Below are 25,180 nucleotides of genomic sequence, written 5' to 3'. Positions count from 1 at the left end.
GGCTTGGGTTGGTCATGGGATCCGGGAGACACTCCATGGAAGAGGTGGGCTTTCCCCTGGCAGACAGGAGATGGTGAGGGGAGGGAAGCGTGCCACCGAGGGCAGGAGAGAAGACATACATGGGGAGGCAGGGCAGGGAGTGGTATAATGGGGAGAAAGCCTTGAAAGGTGGTTTGGGTCACATGACAAATGCTACACCAGGAGTCTGTATTTTATGGGGAACTATGGAAGGTCTTTACGTGGGGGAATGACATAACTAGAGCCACATTTTAGACCACACAGGCTGGGTGATGTTTACCTTATACCGTCTGTTAGTCCACATACAACTCTGTAGGAGATGACTGATTCCAACGTAGGATGAGTCACGGTGAGAACACACCGAGCTTCATGTGTGTGTCAGTCTTCGATCTTAGAAGTAACAGTGGAAAGGTTTTCCAAAGAAGATCTATTTTGTAATTATTAGCGAATATTAAAGATTCATGTATGGCTTTTTCCCATCTTGCAAGATGGCGGGTGAAAAGGCTGAGAAGCCAGATACTAAGGAGAAAAAACCTGAAGCCAGGAAGGCTGATGCTGGCGACAAGGCTAAAAAGGTGAAGAAGGTTAAGAAGAGGGAGCCCCACTGCAGCCGAAACCCTGTCCTGGTCAGAGGAATTGGCAGATATTCCCAATCAGCTATGTACTCCAACAGGCCTTGTACACGAGGAAGTATTCAGCAGCTAAAACCAAGGTCGAAAAGAAAAAGGTTAGGGTTCTTGCTACTGTCACAAAACCAGTTGGTGGCAACAAGAATGGAGGTACCTGCGTGGTCAAACTTTGCCAAATGCCTAGGTGTTACCCTACTGGAGACGTGCCTTGAGAGCTGTTGAGTCACGGCAAAAACCCGTCAGTAAGCACGTGAGGAAGCCGCTGCCAGCAGCACTCGCGGGCCATTCTGATCATCCTCACTGGGCGCCAGAGGCAAGAGGGTCGTTTTCCTGAAGCAGCTGGGCCATGGCTTGCTGCTTGTGACTGGGCCTCTGTCCCTCAGTCGAGTTCCTCTGCATAGAACACACCAGTAATTGGTCATTGCCACCTCCACCAAAATCGGTATCAGTGGTGTGAAAACCCCAGAACGTCTCCCTGACGCTTACTTCAAGCAGCAGCAGCTGCGTAAGCCCAGACACCAGGAGGCTGAGATCTTTGACACAGCGATACGAGATCACAGAGCAGCACAAGGCTGATCAGAAAGCTGGGGACTCAAATTCTGCGAAGAAGCAAAGCTGTCCCTCAGCTCCAGGGCGACCTCCGCTCTGTGCTGGCTCTCACAAATGCAATTTATCCTCACAAAGTAGTGTTCTGAACTTCTTGCAGAGAACCTAATTAAGTAACTTGTCCATTAAAAAAAAAAAAGTGAATCTAATTGATTGTATGGCAGAAACCAACACAATATCATAAAGCAATTATCCTTCAATTAAAAATAAAAAGACCTGATACAATAAATAAATATTCTTTAAAAAGAAGCTAGAGAAGAATTTTTAAAAATGAACTCTTAAAAAAAAAAATTATGAGTTTCCCATAAGTTTACCCTGTGCTCAGAAGTTGGTGAGGCATAGACAGCTCCATGTCACTTCCCTGATTAGGTTATGTAAGTCTTACAAGCAGACTTTCTCCCTTGCTGGCTTTGACACAATAGGCCTGCATGTGGGAGAGATTCAGGTCAAGGACTGAGGGTGGCCTCAGGTCTTGTAAAAAGCCAGGCCCTGAGGCAGGCAAGGACGTGAGGTGGCCCTTCAGTCTACCAACCTTCAAGACACTGAATACTGCCAACACACACTGGCTCTTGGAAGCAGGTCCTTCCTCAGCTGAGCCTTCAGATGAAACCCAAGTGTCGGCTGATGCCTTGGTATCAGTTTGGTGAGAGACCCTGAAGTCCAGGACCTGGCTCAGCTGGCCATGGACGCCTGTCTCACAAAAACTGTGGGGTGATAAAGGTGGGCGTTAAGTTGCTAGGTTTATCCTAGGAGTCTGTTAAATAGCAACAGATGATGAGTAGTAGACTTCACCTGGCAACCTTTCTTTCCATATTGTATCAGGTCTTTTTATTTTTAATTGAAGGATAATTGCTTTATGATATTGTGTTGGTTTCTGCCATACAATCACATGTTTTAATAATTATATTCCAAATGATCCTACAGAATTTGGGATCAGTGTGGGAAGCAATGTCTTTTGGGGGAATTGTTCAGCCAAGGATAAATATCTCTGCGTCAATCACTTTTCCACCATTTTTGCAAGTTAGAACCCTATTGTAAGGAGAGTCTTGGAGCAGGGCAAGTGGTCCCCCTTACCTCAGGGAGCCCCTCTCCCCTGCCAGCGGTGACTCTGTCCTTATGATGAAGCTCAGCCAGTCTGCTTTCATTCAAGTCAGACTCACACAGGTGCTGGGAAAGGGCTCTTTTGTTCTGTGCAGACGAAATAAGATACTCTTCCTTCTGTCTGGTCTGGTTCATACCCCTTCCTAGGATGGCCTCCTTCACTTAAAGGTACCAGCCACATTCCTGAAGATGAGAAACCAAATGTTGTTAGGCCTGATTTGTGATTCTTAGAGGAAGAAGGAAAGACAGGGAGGGTTTTTCTGAATGCACGTAACAGAGAAGGACCATAGGATTGGCTGGGTCAGGAGATGGCCAATAAAATCGTGTCTTTGATCTGTAGGTCACCAGTTTATTTAAGGTTGACCCTGAGAAATTCCTTCGAAATAAGTATTTTTGGAATTCTTCCAGAAAAGCTTCAAATCTTGGGGTTATCTTTTTCTTTCTGTTTTGGTAGTGTGCTAGGTTTTGATTTATTATTCCCAATAAACTTAAGGGTAAGATTTCACCTTAATTTGTTCAAAACCCATCCAGCCACACGTAAATGCTCTCCCTGCAAGTGGTAGCATGGGGATCCTGCCAAATATGACCATCAGGATTCCTATTACAACTTCAAGGGAAATGGCTACCCCTCCCAGAGCTGTGGAGTAGAGGGTCTCAAGGTCTTGCTATTCAACTTGGCCATTATAGACATCAACAGGGGCTTTTTCCATCAGACTATAGAACCCAGAGGAAATGCCACAGGATATTAAACATGTCAACACCATGCTTTTCAAGAAGAAATGTGAGAAGCTGGCTTTGGTCACCAAGATGGTCACACTCTATCAATGAGTCAAAGCTGGTCAGAGTCCCTCAGGTTAGTTCCCCGCTGTTGATCCAGACAGCCATGTGGAAAGCACAGCATGTAAACTATGTTAAACAAAAGAAAAACAGAGAATTTAGAGTATACTGTCAAATTATCCACATTTTAGTGTTAGGGAAAAACCACCTGAGAGCTGTAAAATGTTTTATTTTAAGGTGTTTAACAGGCTGGAGAGTTAAAGTTATATGGGGTTAAGTTTGGGCTTGTGATGCTAAATTTCACCTCAAAAAGAAGCATGCTTTCTCAGAAGTCAATTTTATGATTTCCAAGGAAAAGAAAATCAGGTCTCCTTAAAAAGAAGGAAAAGCCAAAGAAGTAGAAAAGCGCAAACTTCCGGAGGGGAAAGGGGACACTCAGATTCACATTCAGCATAGAAACTATAGTTTCTAATATTTCAAAGCTTTTTACTATGAATAATAACACACATTCAGAAAAAAGGATAGAACAAAAGTGGGTAATTCAATGATTTGGCAAAAGAACCATGTTAACCATGACCTAAGTTAATATTGCCAACTCTCCAGCTCTTCATAACCCTCCCAGCCATCACCCTGTGCACCCACAAGAATAACCATAGTCCACTCTTTTGTGCTAATCACTTCCTCAATTTCCTTTAAAGTTTTGACACTCATGCATGCATGAAGAAGTATAATTTCAGCTACTTTTTGAACTTCATATATATGGAAACAGGCAGCATGCATTTTTTTTCATGTCTGGCTTCCTTTGCTCAATATAATGTTTGAAAGAGTAGCTCATGTTGGAATTTTTTTTTGATGTTGTATTTTGGATAGTAACCCCTTATTAGATATATCATTTGCAAATCTGCATTTACGAGTTTTTATTGTGAATTCATATTCCTTAGAACCTTATTGGATAATGCATTGAGGTCTGTGTTCAAAGTGAAAGTCGCTCAGTCATGTCCGACTCTTTGTAGCCCATGGAATTCTCCAGGGCTCTAGAATACTGGAATGGGTGGCCTTTCCCTTCTCCAAGGGATCTTCCCAACCCAGGGGTCAAACCCGGGTCTCCCACACTGCAGGTGGATTCTGTACCAGCTGAGCCCTCCAAAGAGGTTTATTCTATCAAATGTCTGGAGGCACATCAACCTGGGTGGGCCAGATATAATTTCTGTCTTTAGGCCACACGGCGGGTATAAATATCAATATAAAAGCAGCCTTACTGTTGGGAATTTTCGGAGACGGGATTTTTCATTTCCCCCGTAATTGAGAGTCAAGTCTGAGATAGTTAAGTACCCATCAATGTTCCTCTATATAGTGGGTTTTATTGTAGCAGTTGTTACACTTTTCATGGAGGATGGTCCTGGATACAGAGGTTCCCTGAGCCAACCTTACTCTGATGGATCCTAGGTTTTACCTCATGTCTCCAAGCATGCTCTGCCCAGTAATACTTCAGTTTACCCCATAGGAATTAGTAGATACTTTCCAGGCACATAGCACCTTTAGCATTTATTGACCTGATTCATGCTGTATAACCAGCAAGAATTTACCTATTTTCCCACCAATTCAGCTGTCCCTTTAAAAGGTAATTTTCTTTCTTTCTTTTTTTAGCCATGCTGCATAGCATGTGGGATCTTAGTTCCCCAACTCAGGGATCAAACCCACACCCCTTGTAATGGAAATGCAGAGTCTCAACCCAGTGGACCACCAGGGAGGTCCCTAAAAGAAAATTTTGAATAAATGTCTTATCCAGTATATTTAGTTCTTTTAAATATGGGTTTCTCTGGAAAGCCTTCCTCAATGATCAGTGCAAAGAAATAGAGGAAAACAATAGAATGGGAAAGACTAGTGATCTCTTCAAGAAAATTAGAGATACCAAGGGAACATTTCATGCAAAGACGGGCTCAATAAAGGACAGAAATGGCAGGGACCTAACAGAAACAGAGGATATTAAAGAAAGGTGGCAAGAATACACAAAAGAACTGTACAAAAAAAGATCTTCATGACCCAGATGATCATGATGGTGTGATCACTCACCTAGAGCCAGACATCCTGGAATGTGAAGTCAAGTGGGCCTTAGAAAGCATCACTACGAACAAAGCCAGTGGAGGTGATGGAATTCCAGTTGAGCTCTTTCAAATCCTGAAAGATGATGCTGTGAAAGTGCTGCACTCAATATGCCAGCACATTTGGAAAACTCAGCAGTGGCCACAGGACTGGAAAAGGTCCGTTTTTATTCCAATCCCTAAAAAAGGCAGTGCCAAAGAATGCTCAAACTACCGCACAATTGCACTCATCTCACACGCTAGTAAAGTAATGCTCAAAATTCTCCAAGCCAGGCTTCAACAATACGTGAACTGTGAACTTCCAGATGTTCAAGCTGGTTTTACAAAAGGCAGAGGAACGAGAGACCAAATTGCCAACATCCACTGGATCACTGAAAAAGCAAGAGAGTTCCAGAAAAACATCTATTTCTGCTTTACTGACTATGCCAAAACCTTCAACTGTGTAGATCACAACAAACTGTGGAAACTTCTTCAAGAGATGGGAATACTAGACCACCTGACCTGCCTCTTGAGAAATCTGTATGCAGGTCAGGAAGCAACAATTAGAACTGGACATGGAACAGACTTGTTCCAAATAAGAAAAGGAGTATGTCAAGGTTGTATATTGTCACCCTGCTTATTTAACTTATATGCAGAGTAGATCATGAGAAATGCTGGGCTGGATGAAGCACAAGCTGGAATCAAGACTGTCAGGAGAAATATCAATAACCTCAGATTTGCCGATGACACCACCGTTATGGCAGAAAGTGAAGAAGAACTAAAGAGCCTCTTGATGAAAGTGAAAGAGGAGAGTGAAAAAGTTGGCTTAAAACTCAACATTCAGAAAACCAAGATAATGGCATCCGGTCCCATCACTTCATGGCACATAGATGGGCAAACAGTGGAAACAGTGACAGACTTTATTTTTTGGGGCTCCAAAATCACTGCAGATGGTGACTGCAGCCATGAAATTAAAAGATATTTACTCCTTGGAAGGAAAGTTATGATCAACCTAGACAGCATATTAAAAAGTAGAGATAATACTTTGCCAACAAAGGTCTGTCTAGTCAAGGCTATGGTTTTTCCAGTGGTCATGTATGGATGAGAGCTGGACTATAAAGAAAGCTGAGAGCCAAAGAATTGATGCTTTTGAATTGTGGTGTTGGAGAAGACTCTGAGAGTCCCTTGGACTACAAGGAGATTCAATCAGTCCATCCTAAAGGAGATCAGTCCTGAGTATTCATTGGAAGGACTGATATTGAAGCTGAAACTCCAATACTTTGGTCCACCTGATGCGAAGAACTGACTCATTTGAAAAGACCCTGATGCTTTTGAAAGATTGAAAGCAGGAGGAAAAAGGGATGACAGAGGATGAGATGGTTGGATGGCATCACCAACTCAATGGACATGAGTTTGGGTAAACTATGGGAGTTGGTGATGGACAGGGAAGTCTGGTGTGCTGCAGTCCATGGGGTTGCAAAGAGTCAGACACGACTGAGCGACTGAACTGAACTGGATGTCTAATCAATGAGACTGTTAGCAATTGACCTTGATATTTATTTTACTGTACTTTGTTCCAAATGTACTTTACTGTTATAGTAATGAATAATGCTGCTGCTGCTAAGTCGCTTCAGTCATGTCCGACTCTGTGGGAACCCAGAGATGGCTGCCCACCAGGCTTCCCCATCCCTGGGATTCTCCAGGCAAGAACACTGGAGTGGGTTGCCATTTCCTTCTCCAATGCATGAAAGTGAAAAGGGAAAGTGAAGTCGCTCAGTCGTGTCTGACTCTTAGTGACCCCATGGACTGCAGCCTACCAGGCTCCTCCCTCCGTCCATGGGATTTTCCAGGCAAGAACAGTAGATAATTATTAATACTGTAATACTAAATAATTATTCATAATAGAAGTAACAATATTTTATACAGAGAAAGACCTTTACCATTCAGTGCTTTGCAATTAATCTTTATCAGCAGTATGTTACAAACCAATATAGGAATTCTTTTCATTTTCTAAAGATTAATTATGTTCAGCAATTTCCAAATACAGGTATCAGAATCACCTTTGGAGCTTTTTTTTAAAAACAAACAAACAAACAAAAAAAACAACAACGTTTGCTCAGGCCTAGGGGATCTAAATCTCCAAGATTTGAATCTAGGATTTTTGTTTTCTGTAAAATTCTTTAGATGGTTCTGATTCACAGCCCTGGTTAAAAATTCATCATGGTTTTAAAAAACCCACTAGACAACTCACTGAACACAGCTAGGGCTTGAATCCAAGAATTCTGACTCTAATTTCTCCCTTCCCCTCTCTGAACTGGTTTTGAAACTAACTGAGAGACTGATGCTAGACTCAGACAGATGGAAATAAAAATCTCAACTTTATTATTTCTATGTGTCATCACATTTGGGCCTCCTGATATTTCTCCTGAATTTTAGCTCTTGGACAAGAAGATTTTAGAACTACAGACCAGATCCATTCTCACTACCCTTTTAGGGAGAGGAGTGCTATCTCTCAGACAAGCCTGGGCCTTGACTTTTTGTGTCTCCATTCAGAGTAGAGGTGGGAAGAGAACGTACCCTCTCTTTTGGCAGAAAAGTAAGAAGGGGGAAGCGGGGAGAGGCAGAAGGACGGCTGAACTTGTCTAGTCCCTTAAGTCATTACTGCACTGAAATAAATGCGGAGTGCAGAGATACTAAATTATGCCTCCTATCCTTTTCCTTCTGAGCACGTGGAACAGAAATTCTCTTTCTTCTAAGGAAAACTAAGGACGTGTGAATAAGTGTTCCTTCCAACAGCTCCTACATCTGACACCATTTTCCCCGCCAGTATCTCCCTTAAAACCAACCAAGACGGGCCTCTGCCCTGGCCTTTCACTTTGATGGGCCCTTCTCCGTCGCTCCCACATATACCCCTCACTCATGGGACCAAGGAGACATGTCCATCCAGAGCCTGTACTACCCCCACCTTCTAGGCCATGCTCAGATACCTGAGATCCCAAAGTCTCCTGCCCAAACGCACAAAGCCTGCATCACAGGGCTGTGTAGACCTCTTGTCCAGGCCCATATTCCTAAGGGTAGAGCGGCCTCTGGTCTGTGCACCCCTAGGTCTGTGTAGATCGCAACAAACTGTGGAAAATTCTTAAAGAGATGGGAATAAGACCACTTAACCTGCCTCCTGAGAAACCCGTATGCAAGTCAAGAAGCAACAGTTTGAACTGGACGTGGAACAGCAGACTGGTTCAAAATCGGGAAAGGAGTATATCAAGGCTGTATATTGTCACCCTGCTTATTTATCTTATACACAGAGTACATTATGTGAAATGCTGGGCTGGATGAATCACAAGCTGGAATCAAGACTGAAGGAGAAATATCAACAACCTCAGATATGCAGATGATACCACTCTAACGGCAGAAAGTGAAGAAGAGCTAAAGAGCCTCTTGATGAAGGTGAAAGAGGAGAGTGAAAAAGCTGGTTGAAAACTTAACATTCAAAAAACTAAGATAATGGCATCCAGCCCCATCACTTCATGGCAAATAGATGGGGGAAAAATGGAAAAGGTATCAGATTTATTTTCTTGGGCTCCAAAATTATCGCAGTGACTACAGCCACAAAATTAAAAGACGCTTGCTCTTTGGAAGAAAAGCTATGACAAAACTAGACAGCGTTTTAAAAAGCAGAAACATCACTTTGTTGACAAAGGTCTGTATAGTCAAAGCTATGGTTTTTCCAGTAGTCATGTACAGATGTGAGAGGTGGACCATGAGGAAGGCTGAGTGCTAAAGAATTGATACTTTCAAACTGTGGTGCTGGATAAGATTCTTGCGAGTCCCTTGGATGCCAAGGCAATCAAACCAGTCAATCCTAAAGAAAATCAACCCTCATTGGAAGAATTGATGCTGAAGTTCCAATACTTTGGCCACCTGATGCACAGAGCTGACTCATTGGAAAAGATCCTTGCTGGGAAAGACTGAAGGCAGAGGAGAAGGGGACGACAGAGGATGAGATGGTTGGATGGCATCACCAACTCAATGGACATGAGTTTGAGCAAACTCCAGGAGATAGTGAAGGGAAGCCTGGCATGCTGCAGGTCAGGCACTTGCAAAGAGTCAGACACAACTTAGCGACTGAACAACAACTTCTGAAGAGTAGCATTGTAAGGGTTTGTGACAGATCTCAGAGTTGTGCTGGGGTGAGCACACGTATGCACATAGGGCCTTGCAGAGCAGGGAGCACTGAAGGAGGGCCAGCTCTCCCATGTGCCACCCTCTTCTGGCCTGGAATTCTGAGGTTCTGAATATTCTAAGTTAAAATATACCCTGACATTGTAAGTCAACTAGTCTTCAATTTTTAAAAATGTTCTTACAGAATTAATATTAAAATGACTATGCTACCTAAGGCAATTTACAGATTCAATACTACCCCTATCAAATTACCAGTGGCATTTTTCACAGAACTAGAACAAATCATTTTAATAATTCCATGGAAGCATAAAATACCCCATATAGCCAAAACAATTGAAAAAGAAGAACAGAGCTAGAGGAATCACACTCCCTGACTTCAGACTATATTACAAAGCTATAGTCATCAAAACAATATAATACTGGCACAAAAAAAATGGACACATATACAAAAATAAATTCACAATGGATTTAAGACCTAAATGGAAGACTGAATATTATAAAAGTACTAGAGGAATACATATGCAAAACACTCTTTGACATAAACTGCAGCAATATTTTTTAAAATCCATCTCCTAAACTAAAGGAAACAAAAGCAAAAACAAACAAACGGGACCTAATTAACCTTAAAAGTGGTTGCAAAGAAAAAAAAAATCTACTGAATGGGAGAAGATATTTGCAAATAATATAACCAATAAAGGGTTAATTTCCAATGGTAAACCGTCTGTCTACAATGTTAGAGACCTGGGTTCGATCCCTGGGTTGGGAAGATTCCCTGGAGAAGGAAATGGCAACCCACTCCAGTACTTCTTGCCTTGAAAATCCCATGGACGGAGAAGCATGGTGCAGGCTACTATCCATGGGGTCGCAAAGAGTCGGGCACGACTGAGCAACTTCATTTCACTTCATCAAACATATATAAACAGTTTATACATTAAAAAAAATTTTTTAAATAGGCAGATCTGTATAGACATTTTTCCAAAGAGGACATGCAGATGGCCAGTAGCTCATCAGATGTTGAGCACATGAAAAATGCTCAGCATTGCTAATCATCAGGGAAATGCAAATCAAAACAAGATATCAACTTACACCTGTCAGAATGGCTATCATTGGAAAGATCACAAATAACAAATGTTGGCAAGAATGTGAAGAGGGGACCCTTGCACACTGTTGGAGGAAATGTAAATTGGTGCAGCCATTGTAGAAAATAGTATGGAAGTTCCTCAAAAAACTGAAAATAGAGCTACCATATGACCCAGGAATTCCACTCCTGGGTACATACTTGAAAAAAAACAAAAACAAAAACCACTAATTCAAAAAGATACATTTCCCCCACCACCATCATGTTCATCAGTTCAGTTCAGTCACTCAGTCGTGTCCCACTCTTTGTGACCCCATGAATCGCAGCACGCCAGGCTTCCCTGTCTATCACCAACTCCCGGAGTTCACTCAGACTCAAGTCCATCGAGTCAGTGATGCCATCCAGCCATCTTATCCTCTGTCGTCCCCTTCTCCTGCCCCCAATAGCAGCATTATTTACAATAGCCAAGGAATGAAACCACCTATGTGTCTATCAGCAGATAAATGGATAAAGAAGAATGGTATATATATACAACGGGATACTACTCAGCCATAAAAAAGAATGAAATCTTGCCATATGTAGCAACATGAATGGATTTGGAGGGTATTATACTAAGTGAAATAAGTTAGAGAGAGACAAATATTGCATAATATCCACTCATATGTAGAATCTAAAAAATAAAACAAATTAGTGAATAAAACAAAGAAGCAGACTCACAGATACAGAGAACAAACTAGTGGTTACCAGTAGGGAGAGTGAAGTGGAGAGGGGCAATATACAGGTAGGGGGAACAAAGGGTTATTATGGGATTATATGAAATCATGTGTTTGAAACATCTGAAAACTCTAAAGCACTACAGAATTTAAATAATCTGTCATTCAACAAAAAATCTTAATAATAAAAAAATTTTAAGTGTCCTCCCAAATCAGCATGAAGGAATATCTGTCAATATCAAAAGACAAAACAAACTTTATTTAACTGTTTCTTAGCTTGATTTATAACTTTTAAATAATTTAGATAAATGGTATGTGGACCTCCATTTATACTTTGGCTTGAAGCTTCACCATGTCAAAGGCAGGCCTACTTCCATGTACTTAATTATAAAGCTTAATTATATTTTTTAAAAAGCCTATCTCTTCCTCTCTCTCTGATGTATATGTGCATAGTCATATAGGAAATAGTCTAGAAGAATATGCAGGAAAATGTTTATATGGTTATCTCCTACGGGGTGGGATTTGGGGTGATTTAGTATTTTTCTTCTAGTTTGTCTTTGTTAATTTTTGGACAGAGAACATGGAAGGAACACGTGTGTAACTTATTAAAGGGGGGAGGTGAACATCAGGCGTGCCTACTCCCACCCTGCTGCCAAATAGATAACCTTGTTTCTACTGGTTAGGAAGCCAGTTGGGGGAACCACTGAGCATGTGAAGCACCCTCTAGTTCTGCTGCTGATACATTCTTTTTTTGTGAACAAGAACCGTGGGGGCATAAACAGGTTTTCTGGCCAGATGGTTGTAAAAATACCAAGACAGTTTTGATCAACCCTGGCACCAGACATCATATAGACCCAACTGACTTCAGTAAGTAGCGATGAAGGGTGCATAGAAGACTGAAAAACATTCTGCAGCGTTATTTCTCAAGCTCCAGGTCATGACCCCAAGGGATTATGGAAACTGGAGCCAAGTTGCTGGACGCCCCACCCAGGGACTCCACCAGTCCCTGGGACTCGAAAGACCATCCACAATGCCCCTTTCTCTTGACTGTAACAAGAACTAATTGTGCTCAGTTGCTCACAAAACACTGTGCACATATCAACTGATATGACCCCAACAGCAATTCTGTCTGGTCTGCAGGCTGTTCACATTTTATAACTGAGAATATAATAGAGGCCCAAAGAGGTTCAGATGCTCAGGTGTGGTCACAACTGGGAAGCGGGTGAAGTTGGGACTTAAATCCAGGTCTCTTCACCCCAAGTTCATCCTAGGGAGTCAATTCCCCATTTCACCATTGTTTTACCTATTCTCTACCTAGTCTGCCTACTTATCCTCCCTTGTCACTGTTTCTCTTTCCTTTTCCTAGCACCAACCCAAGAAATCCCAATGATAAGAACTTAATTTTGTTTCTTTCATTTCATAAAAGCCTACCAGTCCTTCCTTCTTCCCTTCCCCTATTTGCACTTGCAGCCCAGAAATGTGGAAAGTTTGCAATGAAAATTGCTGAGAATCGACGACACTTTTGCATCATGGTCCCACAGCACTAAACGTCATTAAGCTCCAAACTGGAGACCAGGAAAGGTTATATCAATGCTTATTACAAAGTGGTTTCTAAGACACTCTTATTTGTATTTCTTTTTTTTTTTTTTTACTTTCAAAGCACTTCTATATGCATCCTCTCAACTTATCTTGCAATAACATCTCTGTCACATGGTTCCCTGACAGTTTACAGACAGGCCAAGGTCTTCCTCAAGTCCCACAGTAATAGTCTTCAAGATTCTCTCTGAGCAGCATTGTGTAATAATGTCTGTATGCCTATAGATGCTCACGTTCATTTGTACCCTCAGTCTGGAAAAAGTTAATAATGCATGGGTCAGCTCCTTAACAACATTAACATTACCTCCTCACCCCTTTCTGGCAACACCACCAAAACAAGATTCAAAAAAGGCTGATACTTACTGTTTGGAGGACCACTTTCATAATCTCAGCTTTCCGCTTCACAGTCCTTGGCAGGGGTCCCTCTTCATAGATACAATGTCGGCGCAGGGCCAAGAGATGGTGTGATTGACTCACAGGTCACTGCAGTTTATAAGAAGTCAGAATAATAGACAGGAAAGCAGATCTGACATCACTGGCAAGGGAAAAATTTGACTGCTGTGCAAAGTGAACTAATTACAGCTAGCTCTGAATAGTGTGGGAGTGAAGACCTTGTTGGACAAGGCCAAACGCGAAAAGGTCCGCAAATAAAGTCTAACCACTCTAAAAGTTTGCAAATCTCCTCAAAATTGACGTAAACTTGTTATTTATCCTAAAGTCAAGGGGGAAAATAAGATCTGCTCAAACGAACTCTTTATTAACCACTTTATTGACCAGGGTGGAAGAGAAGGAGCTTTATAATAAAGTAACAAGAACATGCACACACAATTGGTTTCTAAATTGGCTTTGCTGTGAGCTGCATATCCTGAGTAAAAAGTACCTCTTTGTCCACTGAGCTACTGCAATGTGAAAAAGGAAACGAAAAAATTTCAAGATAAGCTCAGCTTTTATAGTCCACTTGTTGAAAACCTAGCGCAGCTACAATTACTATTAGGCCTTGGTCTGTGAAAGACTCGCCAAGAGTTAAAAGCAAGCCAGCACTACCTTTACCCCATACGGGATTACTCTTTTATGGGCATAGTCTTGGGATTAGTGGAAATGTCTATCTAATGAATGCAGCTACTATATTTGAGCACATGCCTGAATAAGCTGCCTGTTGATTGAAACCTATCTATTTATAAGCACTTCTGCATGTTGTGAAAAATCCATCTGTACCACCACAGCATGGCGCCCACCGTCTGAATAAAGGCTCTTTGCCATTTCACTATAGAGCCCGTTGAATGAACAGGCAGAGAGCAAGTGTGCTGCATCCACTTAGCAGGTTTTATTCCTCACTCTTGGCCAGTAAAGCAGAGTTACCTTATCTAAACAGCAATTTAGATGAATGGGGATGTTATACCAACAGAAGTGGGGAAAAAAAGAATACTTTTCACGAGACTCACCTAGGGTGTTAACCTACGAGACTTATTATAATTTGGATAAATGGTCACAAATAGCCCAAACTAGCCAAACTTCTTATGTCACAATGTTTGAATGTAGTCTGGAAAGTAGGTAGATTTACTACACATACTCGGTACCATTTCTCCTTTACATTTCTGCTATAGATGTCAACAGAAACAAGTACAGCATGAAGAGAAGAGCCTTGATACACAAGCAAGTCAAAGCAAGCTTTTGATGTTTGGGGTCTTCATTACTGTTCTGAGGCTCCACTTGATGTAAGGCAAAGCTCTTCACCTCCACATGGGAACCCCAAAGTGCACTCTGGGATTCTGTCGTTCCGAATCTACTACTCTATTTCCCCTCCCTCATCACACACCCCGTGGCTCTACACCCAAGATGTACCAACTCCTCAAGCTTCCTGAGTTTTGGGTTTGGGTGTAAAGAAGAGATTTCTTATTTCATTGGGGTTTACTTAACTCTTCTGCAATTAGGGTCCCCATTTACTATGCTTCTCTCATGGCTCAGAATCTGATAAAGAATCTGCTTGCAATACAGGAGACCCAGGATCAATCCCTGGGTTGGGAAGCTCCTCTGGAGAAGGAAAAGGCAACCACTCCAATATCCTTGCCTAGAAAATCCCATGGATGGAGGAACCTGTTGGGCTACAGTCCATGAGGTTGCAAAGAATCTGACACAACTGAGTCACTAACACACTTTTCACTTTACTATGCTGTCTTTTTGGGAAAAGGCTAACAAAAGATTTATTAAAATAAAGACCAAATAACTGTAAATAATCTTAATAGACCACAGGCGACTGTTAACTAAGACTTCACAGAATTTCTCTCCTTGAAAAACTTTATAAACAATGACAAGCAAACATTCCAGGTGTTGCACTACTGGAAACAGAAAACTGAAATCAGCTGACTGCTGCTGCTGCTGCTGCTAAGTCGCTTCAGTCATGTCCGACTCTGTGCAACCCCATGGACTGCAGCCTACCAGGCTTCTCCATCCCTGGGATTCTCCAGGTAAGAACACTGGAGTGGCTTGCCATTTCCTTCTCCAATGCATGAAAGTGGAAAGTGAAAGTGAAGTTGCTCAGTCGTGTCTGACTCTTAGTGACCCCATGGACTGCAGCCTACCAGGCTCCTCCATCCATGGGATTTTCTGGGCAACAGTACTGGAGTGGGGTGCCATTGCCTTCTCCAATCAGCTGACTACTGGAAGCCTTTTTCTGGCCTCAACATAGTAAGAGAATGCAGGATTTAGCAGTTTTTGAATTCCAGCTATTTCTCTTTAGAGTTTGTGACCTTTAGTTTCCTGGTGATAACACAAACCTTCAGAGTACTTAAGTGGGAACTCAATAAGTATTATTCATACTGTGGGAACTCAATAAAGATCAGAGGATAATATCTATTATATATTTTAGTTGATAAAACAAAAAAGTAATTCTGAAGACAAATGTATTAAGACTAAAAAACCAAAGCTGAAATTTATAATTTCATTTGGAAACAGCAAATGTTTAAATCATAACATAGCAATACAGAGCACCAAAGACCCTATAGGAAATGAAATATAGCGGATTCATTTTGATATTTGGCAAAACTAATACAATTATGTAAAGTTTAAAAAAAAACAAAAAACAAAAAAAATGAAATATAGCTGTTTAAAGAGATACTGTGTTACTGACTCTGCAGCTAGGTTCAAGTGTTATAAGTGATATTAAGAACGTGATAGGAGGTACTATTATCACAACACTTATTCTACAGATGGAAAAATCAAGTACCAGAGTGTTAAGTATCAAGGAGGTGGTAGAGACAAGGTTTTGTTAAAACCCAAGCTTTTCCTACTTTACTGTAGTCACCGTCCCACCACCACCACATTTTCTTTAACTATGTAAAACATTCACTTAACATTCACTCACCTAGTAAGATTACTAACAACTAAAAGGTCTGTATCTTTAAAAGAAGGTACCTAAGAGCTCTTTTGTGAAACCAATCCAAGAAAAAAGAGATGTAGGGCAGCTTCTGGAGATTCTGGTCCACTATAGCATCTGAGAACAGACTGGGAGGAAACAATCCTTTAGTGACTTGGTTAGTGACAACTCACATTTACCAGTGCCATTCTACCTTGAACCCAAAGAAAGCAAACTGAGAACTAAAAATCTGGAAATTCCTCTTCACTCTTCTACTCAATTCCTAAAATCTTTACCCTTTTCAGTTCTAGTCTTCTATCGGGATTCATAGCTAGACACTAATAAAAAGGTTTTAATCTTAAAATCTCACTCCTTCTATCCAATCATCCATCTATCCACTTAATCCTCAATGGTTTCCATAAAAGGTACAAGTGAACATTTAACTTTAACCCATGCTACTGCATCATTTTATTGTTCTTTTTCATAGTTACTGTGTCTCCTGTAAGAGAAACTGCTTTGAGACATATACCAACAGTTTTGTTTTAACGCCAATATGATACTAGAAAAGAGAAGCATGTGGTTAAGGAAAAGAAGCACTGCTAAGCATTTGTAACCAAAATTCACTGACGAAAGTTTCTTTAAGTTTTTTTTTTAATGTTCAGAATACTTACATTCTGTATTTTTAAATTTCTAAAGGCAGCAGAAAGTCACAAAGCAGTAAGGAATAGAAATTATTCACATTTTATAAATAAGAACATGGAAAATAGCAAGGGTCAATGACTTATGCATAGGACCGAACATTCAGCAACCAAAGCCAGGACTACAAATTCCTTACTATGACTTTTGAAGTAAGATTATTAAATTCAGCTGCTGCCTTCAATATTTGTTTCCATAGACATTACTATGAAAACATTTTACTTTGGCATTTTTGTAATATGGCACCATTTATAGCTGTCTTCACTCATCATAACCTTATTAAATAACCATCTTTAAGGCTGGCAGTATACACAATGAGGAGGGTCAGTCTGGTTACTAGTGGCTAATGGTTGAGTCAAGATTTGAGTTATGTCATTTTTTTTCTCTCATTTTCCTGATTTAGAAGTTAAACCATACCCATATTCCTAATTTAGCCAAGTCTGTATCTTTCTGACCCAAATACAAAATCTCAAGAAGTGTAAAGGTTTCCATCATCGAATGTACTCTTTTATCACTTTTGGATAATATACCAGCCAATCTAGTGATTCCACAAACTCGCAGTGTGTGATTTTTTTTCCCGTTTAGACTTTTTCCAGAGAATGATCTAATTCATTTTAGGCTGAGAGAGAATAAACTCCATGCTAAAAAGAAAACTACATTTTCCCCCTTCTTTGTGCTGAAATGCCTCAAGAATAATAAAAATAGTGAATTCAACTGTAATTAAGCCTAAAGAAAGAGGAAAGGAACATTTTATTTAATGTATTTCACAAAGTTCAAGCATTTGGAAAAATCACAAAAGCAAGGATGTTAGCCATACAAGAAAAATTTATTTTAAAAAATCAGTATCTTGAGTTTGAGATACACAGATATAAAAGAAATTCTGGAAAGTGAAACACCTTTTCCAGAAACTGTTCCCAGGATGGTCAATACTGATTTCGAAATTGGTTGCTTAGGTCTTGAAGCTCTGTCACTAAGGTGTCCATAGCTGCTATTTCATCAGTTAATTCCCTGGCAATTTCTCCACTTGCCGCATCTGTAAAAAGTTGCTGCAGCATAAAGAACAAAGCAGAATTATCAAAACAGTGACCATCTCTTTAAAGAAACATAGACACAGAGAACAGAATTAAAATTCCCTTTGTATAATAAAAACACAACATTATAGCAGCAGTAGTCGTGTTTGTTCCATTCACCATCCTGGAAACGAACGAGCTGCAACAATGGCTGGATCAAACAACGTGCTTCAACTTGTCAATTCAAATGGGTCCGCCTCTTGGAAATGGTTGAGTATTGACTGTATTATTCATTTCAATGTCATAAGATGGTCTTTGGATAAATAGACATTATTCATCTAAGCAAAACAAATCTATTCGCTGTGTATACAAGCAAAACAAATACATTTTATATTCAAGTTCATATAAATCATACTCTTTATGCTATTTGAAAATTAATTATGGCTTAGGACTCAGAGGCCGCAACAATCATCAAGACTGGGTAAAAATAAAAAAGTCCAGCACATTAAAACAAAAGTGAGCTCCTTCTGTAAAAGGATTTGCTTTGGGGTGGGGGAATATTGCAACATCCTTCAGTACCACCACCACGGCTGGCACATTCTGGAACGCCTTTCTAGGAACTGCCTGCTGAGTCAGTACAGGCACGCAGGAAAACTAGCTTCAGGGTTTTATGACCACATTGTGTGTGTGTTTTTTAATCAGAAATGTAATTTACTCAGCTTACCATCTATCTTTTCCATCACACTTACGATTATTTGTTTAAAAAATCAAACTTATCATTAAAATATGACTATTCGCCACCACCACCACCACAGACGACAGCAATCATTCTGACAGCTATTCTAAAAAGGGAATCCTGAAGATGTTCTGAGTGAAGGCGTCATCACATGATAAGCTTAGAGTTTCCCACAGTGATTTATGGAGCAAAGAGCTGTGTTGTAACGCTTTGCCACGTAACTGTGTAGTCACGTCTTACGCAGCATTTCACAACAGACTGACATACCAACTGCTGCGATGTGATCAGTAGAAAAAACACCTCTGAGCCACGTAACTTGGACTTACATGGCATATTTATTTTTACTAAGAATTACAGCGCTTGTAAATCATCACAAATCTGCCTCACTTCCCTATAAAGTAAGGAGAAAGCAGAAAGAAAAGGAGGCTTAGGCAGAAAAGAATAATTTGCTGAGGGTCCCATGGAGCCTAAGTGTTATATCTGCTCTGTCTCTAGGCTCTCTGGCATTCTCACCAACTGCCCTCATGCCACCTACCCACCCCCCCACCGCCCTGGCAACAAATCTGTACAAGGACGGGGTGCTGAGGGTTGAGGAATTACCCTGTCCTGGCCGAACAAGAACTGGATGACTTTAGGTGAGTTTCTAGGTTCTATCTAGGAGTTTATTTCCATGACGTGCCAGGCCTGGCAGGAAAGGACCAGAGATTTGTGCGAACTGAGCCTATTACTTAACACAGTTATCCTCAGTCATTTTCACTTTTTAGAGTGTTCTGGAAAAGGCAATTCTTTTTCAGCAAATCCAATTTGTTATAAAGCAGAAAAGTAAAAATGATTTACTATAAAATCAGGGGCTCCCAAATATTATATGCAAAAAGGTGCTTTCAAAGGAGGTGTTGGGAAGCAATTTTTCCCATTTTTGGATAATCCAGTTGAGATCCAATGAGAACAAAATCTATACAGAGATGATGTTCTGAAGCCTCATTTTCAATGTCTGGAATTCCACAATATGAATGGATTGGACAGTACACACACGACTGTTTAAGTCAGGCTTCCCTGGTGGCTCAGGGGTAAAGAATTCGCCTGCCAAGGCAGGAGACACAGGTTCCATCCCTCGTCCAGGAGGACCCCACATGCCGCAGAGCAATTAAGCCGGTGCACTACAGCTTCTGAGCCCGTGCTCTAGAGCCTGGGAACCACAAGTACTGAAGCCCGCGTGCCCTGGAGCCTATGCTTCGCAACAAGAAAAGCCACTGCAGTCAGAAGCTGAGCAGCGCAACGAGCGAGTGGCCCCCTGCTCACTGCAACCAGAGGAAGCGTGTGCATCAATGAAGACCCAGCGCAGCCAAAAATAAATAAGTAAAATTACATTAGAAAAAGACTTTTTAAGTCATATATAAGTGTAGGTTTATGTAAAATTAATATATTATAAGCTTTGCACAGAGAAGAGAAATTTGTGGAGTACATCCTGAAGAAATAAACAATCATGGGTAAGTTGATGACCTCACCGAAACTAGGAAACTGAGCTCCTAACTTGGGAATAAGAGTCACAAAAAAAGTTTGCTACCTTGACCTTTAAGAGAGCTCCTGCAGCTTTCTGAGAGACACATCATCTGAAGCTGTGCTGTCAAGCTGGGAGAAAATACAGAGTTCTCCCAGATTATAGAAACCTGGTTCCAGCAGGCACACTCATTAAAAGATAGCAAATGAGTTAATAATCTACACAGAGGCAAAAATGCTGCTCTGATCTGAAAAGATCAAGCAATTAATAAAAATGCACCCTCTGGAAAGGTCTTTACCTGTGTCCAAAAGTGACCTTCACATGCCATGAATTTGGCTCTCAGAAGTGAGTTAAAATTAGCTGCAACCCAAGATTAAAAAGGGAAGGCAAATAAAGATTAGAAAAGAAAGTGCTAATTTGTACTAGAAGTTATATTACTTCAAATTTTGCTCCCAGGGGGTATACTCCAAACCTAGTTTACATGTTAGAACTACCTGAGAAACTGAATACAGATTTCCCAGGCTCTGTCCCAGACCTGATCCGTCACAGGTAGAGATGTGGAGTCCAATCTACTCAAGAGCCCCCTCGATGACTCTCAGCTGTCCCCTCCTAGCACCGGTTCACAGGGTGGTATTTGTAAACTGACAGCATATGTTTTAGTTGTCAAACCTGAGTCTGACATCTACCGTAACATTTTTGTCAAATCCATACATCACCTGCTTAATATCTGTCTCTAAATAAACTTTTTTTATTTAAATAAAAGTATTTTTTAAGGAAAACATTAGAACACTACTGTAAATAGAAAATAAGCAATAATATTCATGAAATTATAGATCTGATTGCTACTTACACTTTTTCTAATATGCACTGAAATAAATATATATTAAAATAACAACATTTACCCAAGTGCCACTGGTAGTATACACGCCACACAGGGGGGAAAGTGATGTAAGTAGAAGAGCACTGTTTAATTTAAAGAAAGCATCAAGAGCTGGATTATAAATATTAATTTCAAAGATTCCTAAGTTACCCATGAGTAGGGTGGTTTAGTCAGTAGGTCAATGATCTCCTCACCAGCACAACCACCTGGGGGCTAATATCTAAAATATAACGGGAGGGACTCCCCCGGTGGTCCAGTGGATAAGAATCCCCCTGCTATTACAGAGGACATAGGTTCAATCCCTGGTCTGGGAAAATTCCACGTGCCTCAGGGCAACAAAGCCTGTGCACCACTGAGGGGCCTGTGCTCTAGAGCCTGGAGCCGCAGCCAACGGGGCCTGCGCACCGAGAGCCCAGGCTCCACAACAAGGGAAGGCACCGTGATGAGAAGCCGGCACACCACAGCGAAGCACAGCCCGCCCTTGCTGCAAGCAGGGAAAGCCCGTGCAAAGCAACGAAGACCCAGCCAGCCAAAAACAAATACACAAAATTTAAAGATAAAATAAAACGTGGGCCTAAAGTTATCCCTCATGTAAAGAAAACTTAAGAGCAGCTGGCTGACACCAAAAACTTTTTTTTTCCTATGATAATTCTAAATACTTCACATTTCACTCTCACCTTTGCTTTAGATAATAAGCCCCGTAAATTGAGTCGAACTGAAGACAGCACTTGTATAGCCTCCTGGGGACTGGATTTGTTTTTACTGCATTTAATAGCCACTGGAAGATAAATACACGGAAAACATCCATTAAAAATTGATAATGATGATAATTTAAAGACACAAAATCCAATTATTTCATTAGCACTTTATAGTAACAGACTTTAGAAATGCTTCTACATGGAAAGTTTTTATTTTGGTAAAAGGAAAATAAGTTATGTGCATAATTTTCCCTTTTATCCCTTAAAAAGGATAATTTATTGCTCAAAGGAGACTTTTGAGGAAAATGAGTGTTTTCTGGTGAGTTACAGACTGTTGGGAATAGACTCGAAAAAAACACAGAAGCAAAGATTATTGAAATTAGGCAGAGACAAGATGCTCACAGAGAACAAAAACAGACGCAGTTCATCTTGACATGGCTTCCCAAAGTACTGAGTCCCTGGTGGGGACTCACAATTGCCAATGACACCAGCCCAAGGAAGTGACATGCCAGATATTCACAGCTCAATTCTCACTGTAGTTTCATACCTGGGGCTTGTATCACCACTCTGGAAGAAGTGATGTCAACAACCCAGGTGCCTGCATTTAGAGAAGGTGAGCATGACCAGGCTGAGCCACGTCTGGTAACCATTAGCACCAAGCAGGGGAGAAGACGGTCACTCATGCCAACAACTCTGCCTCTGCATTCTGAGGAGCCCATTTTCCCTAAACTTGAAATTATGAACAGAGGCTATAACCCTTTCTAGCAGAAGGCCTGGCTATTAAGGCTTTTTAAGAACAAGTGAAGGAGAAGGCAATGGCACCCCACTCCAGTATTCTTGCCTGGAAAATCCCTTGGACGGAGGAGCCTGGTAGGCTGCAGTCCATGAGGTCGCTAAGAGTCGGACGCGACTGAGCGACTTCACTTTCACTTTTCACTTTCATGCACTGGAGAAGGAAATGGCAACCCACTCAAGTGTTCTTGCCTGGAGAATCCCAGGGACGGGGGAGCCTGGTGGGCTGCTGTCTCTGGGGTCGCACAGAGTCGGAAATGACTGAAGCGACTTAGCAGCAGCATCAGCAGCAAGAACAAGTGAAGAGCTTTGTAAAAATATAATGCTTCAGATTTCTCCACTGACTCCTTGTTTCTGTTCCCACAAACTATTTTAAAACTCCACTAAACAGTGCAGCAACTGAAGTCTACTCAGTACCCTGTACCTTAGAACAGGGATAGACAACAGATTCCTTCCTGTATGTAAACTAGCAGAGGTCGTGTGCCTGGTAAACCAGGTTTGTCATTCATTAATACCTTCTACGGCATGAGAGCTACGTCTGGCATTCCTACTACAAAATAATAACTAGATTTTGAAAGGATGCAAGGGAGTCGACAATGTCACACTCATTTTTAAAGGGCATAGGTTAACCTGGAGATATTGAGGATTATGATGTCTGTGTCCCATAATAGAGGAAGGTTGTAACTACCATGAGTCAGATACTTGGGTTGTTTAGTACCTAGTGATATATCAAAAACAGCTGTGATTCTGTTTTCAATCCTTGTCATTTTGAGAAAAACAAAATAGAGAGCAAAGAGACAAACACTCTATTAGTCCCCTTCCTCAATCCTATTTTCAAGAGGCATTAGAGACGGAGAGACACAGAGAGAGAAAGAGAGAGAAATAACCTGCTGTTTCAAATCATCAGGAAATCCAAGACAGCTATGCTTCCTCCAGGCAGACTGTAGTTAAAATGCATAACTATGATTTTAAAAGTTCCTGGATTGCAAAGAAGGAATGAACTTTTGCCCACCCTTTCCCAGAAAATAGAACAACACAGACTGTAAATGAATACCCTCCAGACAGAACAACGGGTACACAACGACAACATTGTTATAGAAGGGTCTCCAAGCCTATGTGGAAACCCTTACCAAGCTTTCTGGAGCACATGTCTATGCTTCAAAATAGCAACCCAAAAAGGAATAAATCATATAGAGATTTTTTTTTTTAATGTCGTATTTCCTTTTCCAGAATTGGGTGGGGTGGAGCACAGTGATCAGGAGAAAGATAAAAAAAGAGAACAGAAGTAACAGAGAAACTCAGCTTATTCTTCCATGGAGCATGGCTACACAAAAGCAACACAGACAAGGTTAAGATTTATCTTTATAAATCTAAAATATCACTATAAACGAACGCTGAGCATCCACTCAGGTATGCTTAAAATGCCATAAGGAGCACGCACACATAATTCATTCAAGTCAAAGGGAAACTTTAAAGAAAAGACACTTGTTTTTCTCTAAGTATTTCTCAGGAGAAAAAAGTGTACCAAAAATAGTTTGAAATCAATTTTAAGGTGCAAAATGAAGATTTTTTTTTCCTGGAGTACTTCTTTAACCTGCCTATTTATATTTGACAGGTTTAATACTACCACTTAGTGATTACAGAAAATATCTTGGCGTTGACTGATACAGAACCTGCTGTTCACAGAAATGTTTAGGGTTGGCAAGTGGAAATATCTCGGATAAGTTCTTCAAAGCAAACTGCACCCTGCTATAACTGTGTAGATAATATACCTTAGCATGGGTTCCTCCAGAAGTAGTCCCATATCCACAGAGGCCAAAGGCCTTTGAACTTTTAAAGGATGAACTCCACCTGGGCCCACCTACCCTGAGGCCAGCACGAGCTTTGTAAATTCCAGCCACCCTCGACCCTCCTTCCACTGGCCTGTCAGAAAGTATGTGAACCTCTTCTACACTGAGTTTCAGCTACACAGAGTCTAACTTCTACCTTATCTGTCAAGGGGTGGGTGGCCCAGGAAATTGGATATTTATATCTTTTTGTCAATGACAAGTAGAATTATTAACTACTAAGCCCATTTCTAAACTGTTTGAACATTCTGTGACTTTTTTCAAGGCAAAGTTAAGCTTTATTCTTACTCATTTTTTCCTTTTTAGTTTTGAGTCCCTTATCACCCGACTCAGATCCTCTACTACAGAAAGAACAGGGTGGGGGTGAGGAGGTACGGGATTAACATTTACACCATGCATAAGATACTGTTAAGTGCTTCAATATGCTTTTACTCATTTTTCATAACAACCATTGGTATTATCTCCATTTTCGTGACAAGGGAACTAAGGGTCAGAGAAGGTAAGTAATGGTGACCCCAAGTCGCCGAGTTAGCATGTGGCAGAGCTGGTCCTGGAGTGCAGGGCCCCTGAGCCCAAAGGTCTGCCCTGTATAATCGCCCCTTGTCGGCGCCCTACTTGCGGCAACTGTTAGTTGCAGAAGTTACAGGAGGACTTTAGCATAGATTCACGGTCCTTGGGATTCAGTCCTTGAATCCTAAGTGTGGCTTCACTATTTTATTTGAATTGCATTCCCAGGGCATCACATGCCTATGGTCAAACATAAATATAAAAATGCATTATTGCCTGTAACTGGTATACTTTTCACTAATGCAAATAATTAAAAGCAGCCTTTATCTGGAATATCTTTCCCCGATAGGCATACAATTTTCTAGGTAAGGTTATTTCTCCCC

At 41.0% G+C, this 25,180-nt stretch overlaps 1 protein-coding gene and 1 pseudogene across 4 annotated transcripts in view; one reads left to right on the top strand and one right to left on the bottom strand.

Moving 5' to 3' along the window:
- Positions 1-506: 506 nt before the first annotated feature.
- LOC102408000 lies at positions 507-1,352 on the top strand (annotated as a pseudogene).
- A 16,284-nt stretch (positions 1,353-17,636) lies between these two features.
- The window catches only part of TTC27 (tetratricopeptide repeat domain 27), a 178,034-nt gene continuing 170,490 nt past the window's right edge, over positions 17,637-25,180 (bottom strand). For 2 of the 4 annotated variants that reach the window (XM_044925798.2, XM_025260856.3), the window contains 3 exons: positions 22,199-22,249; positions 21,631-21,731; positions 17,637-17,875 (listed from right to left, as the gene is read on the bottom strand). In XM_044925798.2, coding sequence (XP_044781733.2) covers positions 17,753-17,875; positions 21,631-21,731; positions 22,199-22,249 — 275 coding nt within the window. In that variant the 3' untranslated portion in view covers positions 17,637-17,752. The remainder of the gene's footprint in view (positions 17,876-21,630; positions 21,732-22,198; positions 22,250-25,180) is intronic. The other 2 variants (XM_044925799.2, XM_006080593.4) reach the window with 1 other exon arrangement.

This window comes from Bubalus bubalis, chromosome 12 (assembly GCF_019923935.1).
Source record: "Bubalus bubalis isolate 160015118507 breed Murrah chromosome 12, NDDB_SH_1, whole genome shotgun sequence".
NCBI classification, from domain to species: Eukaryota; Metazoa; Chordata; class Mammalia; order Artiodactyla; family Bovidae; genus Bubalus; species Bubalus bubalis.
Note: the sequence above shows the minus strand (reverse complement) of the source record. Positions and strands in the feature narration are given on the sequence as shown.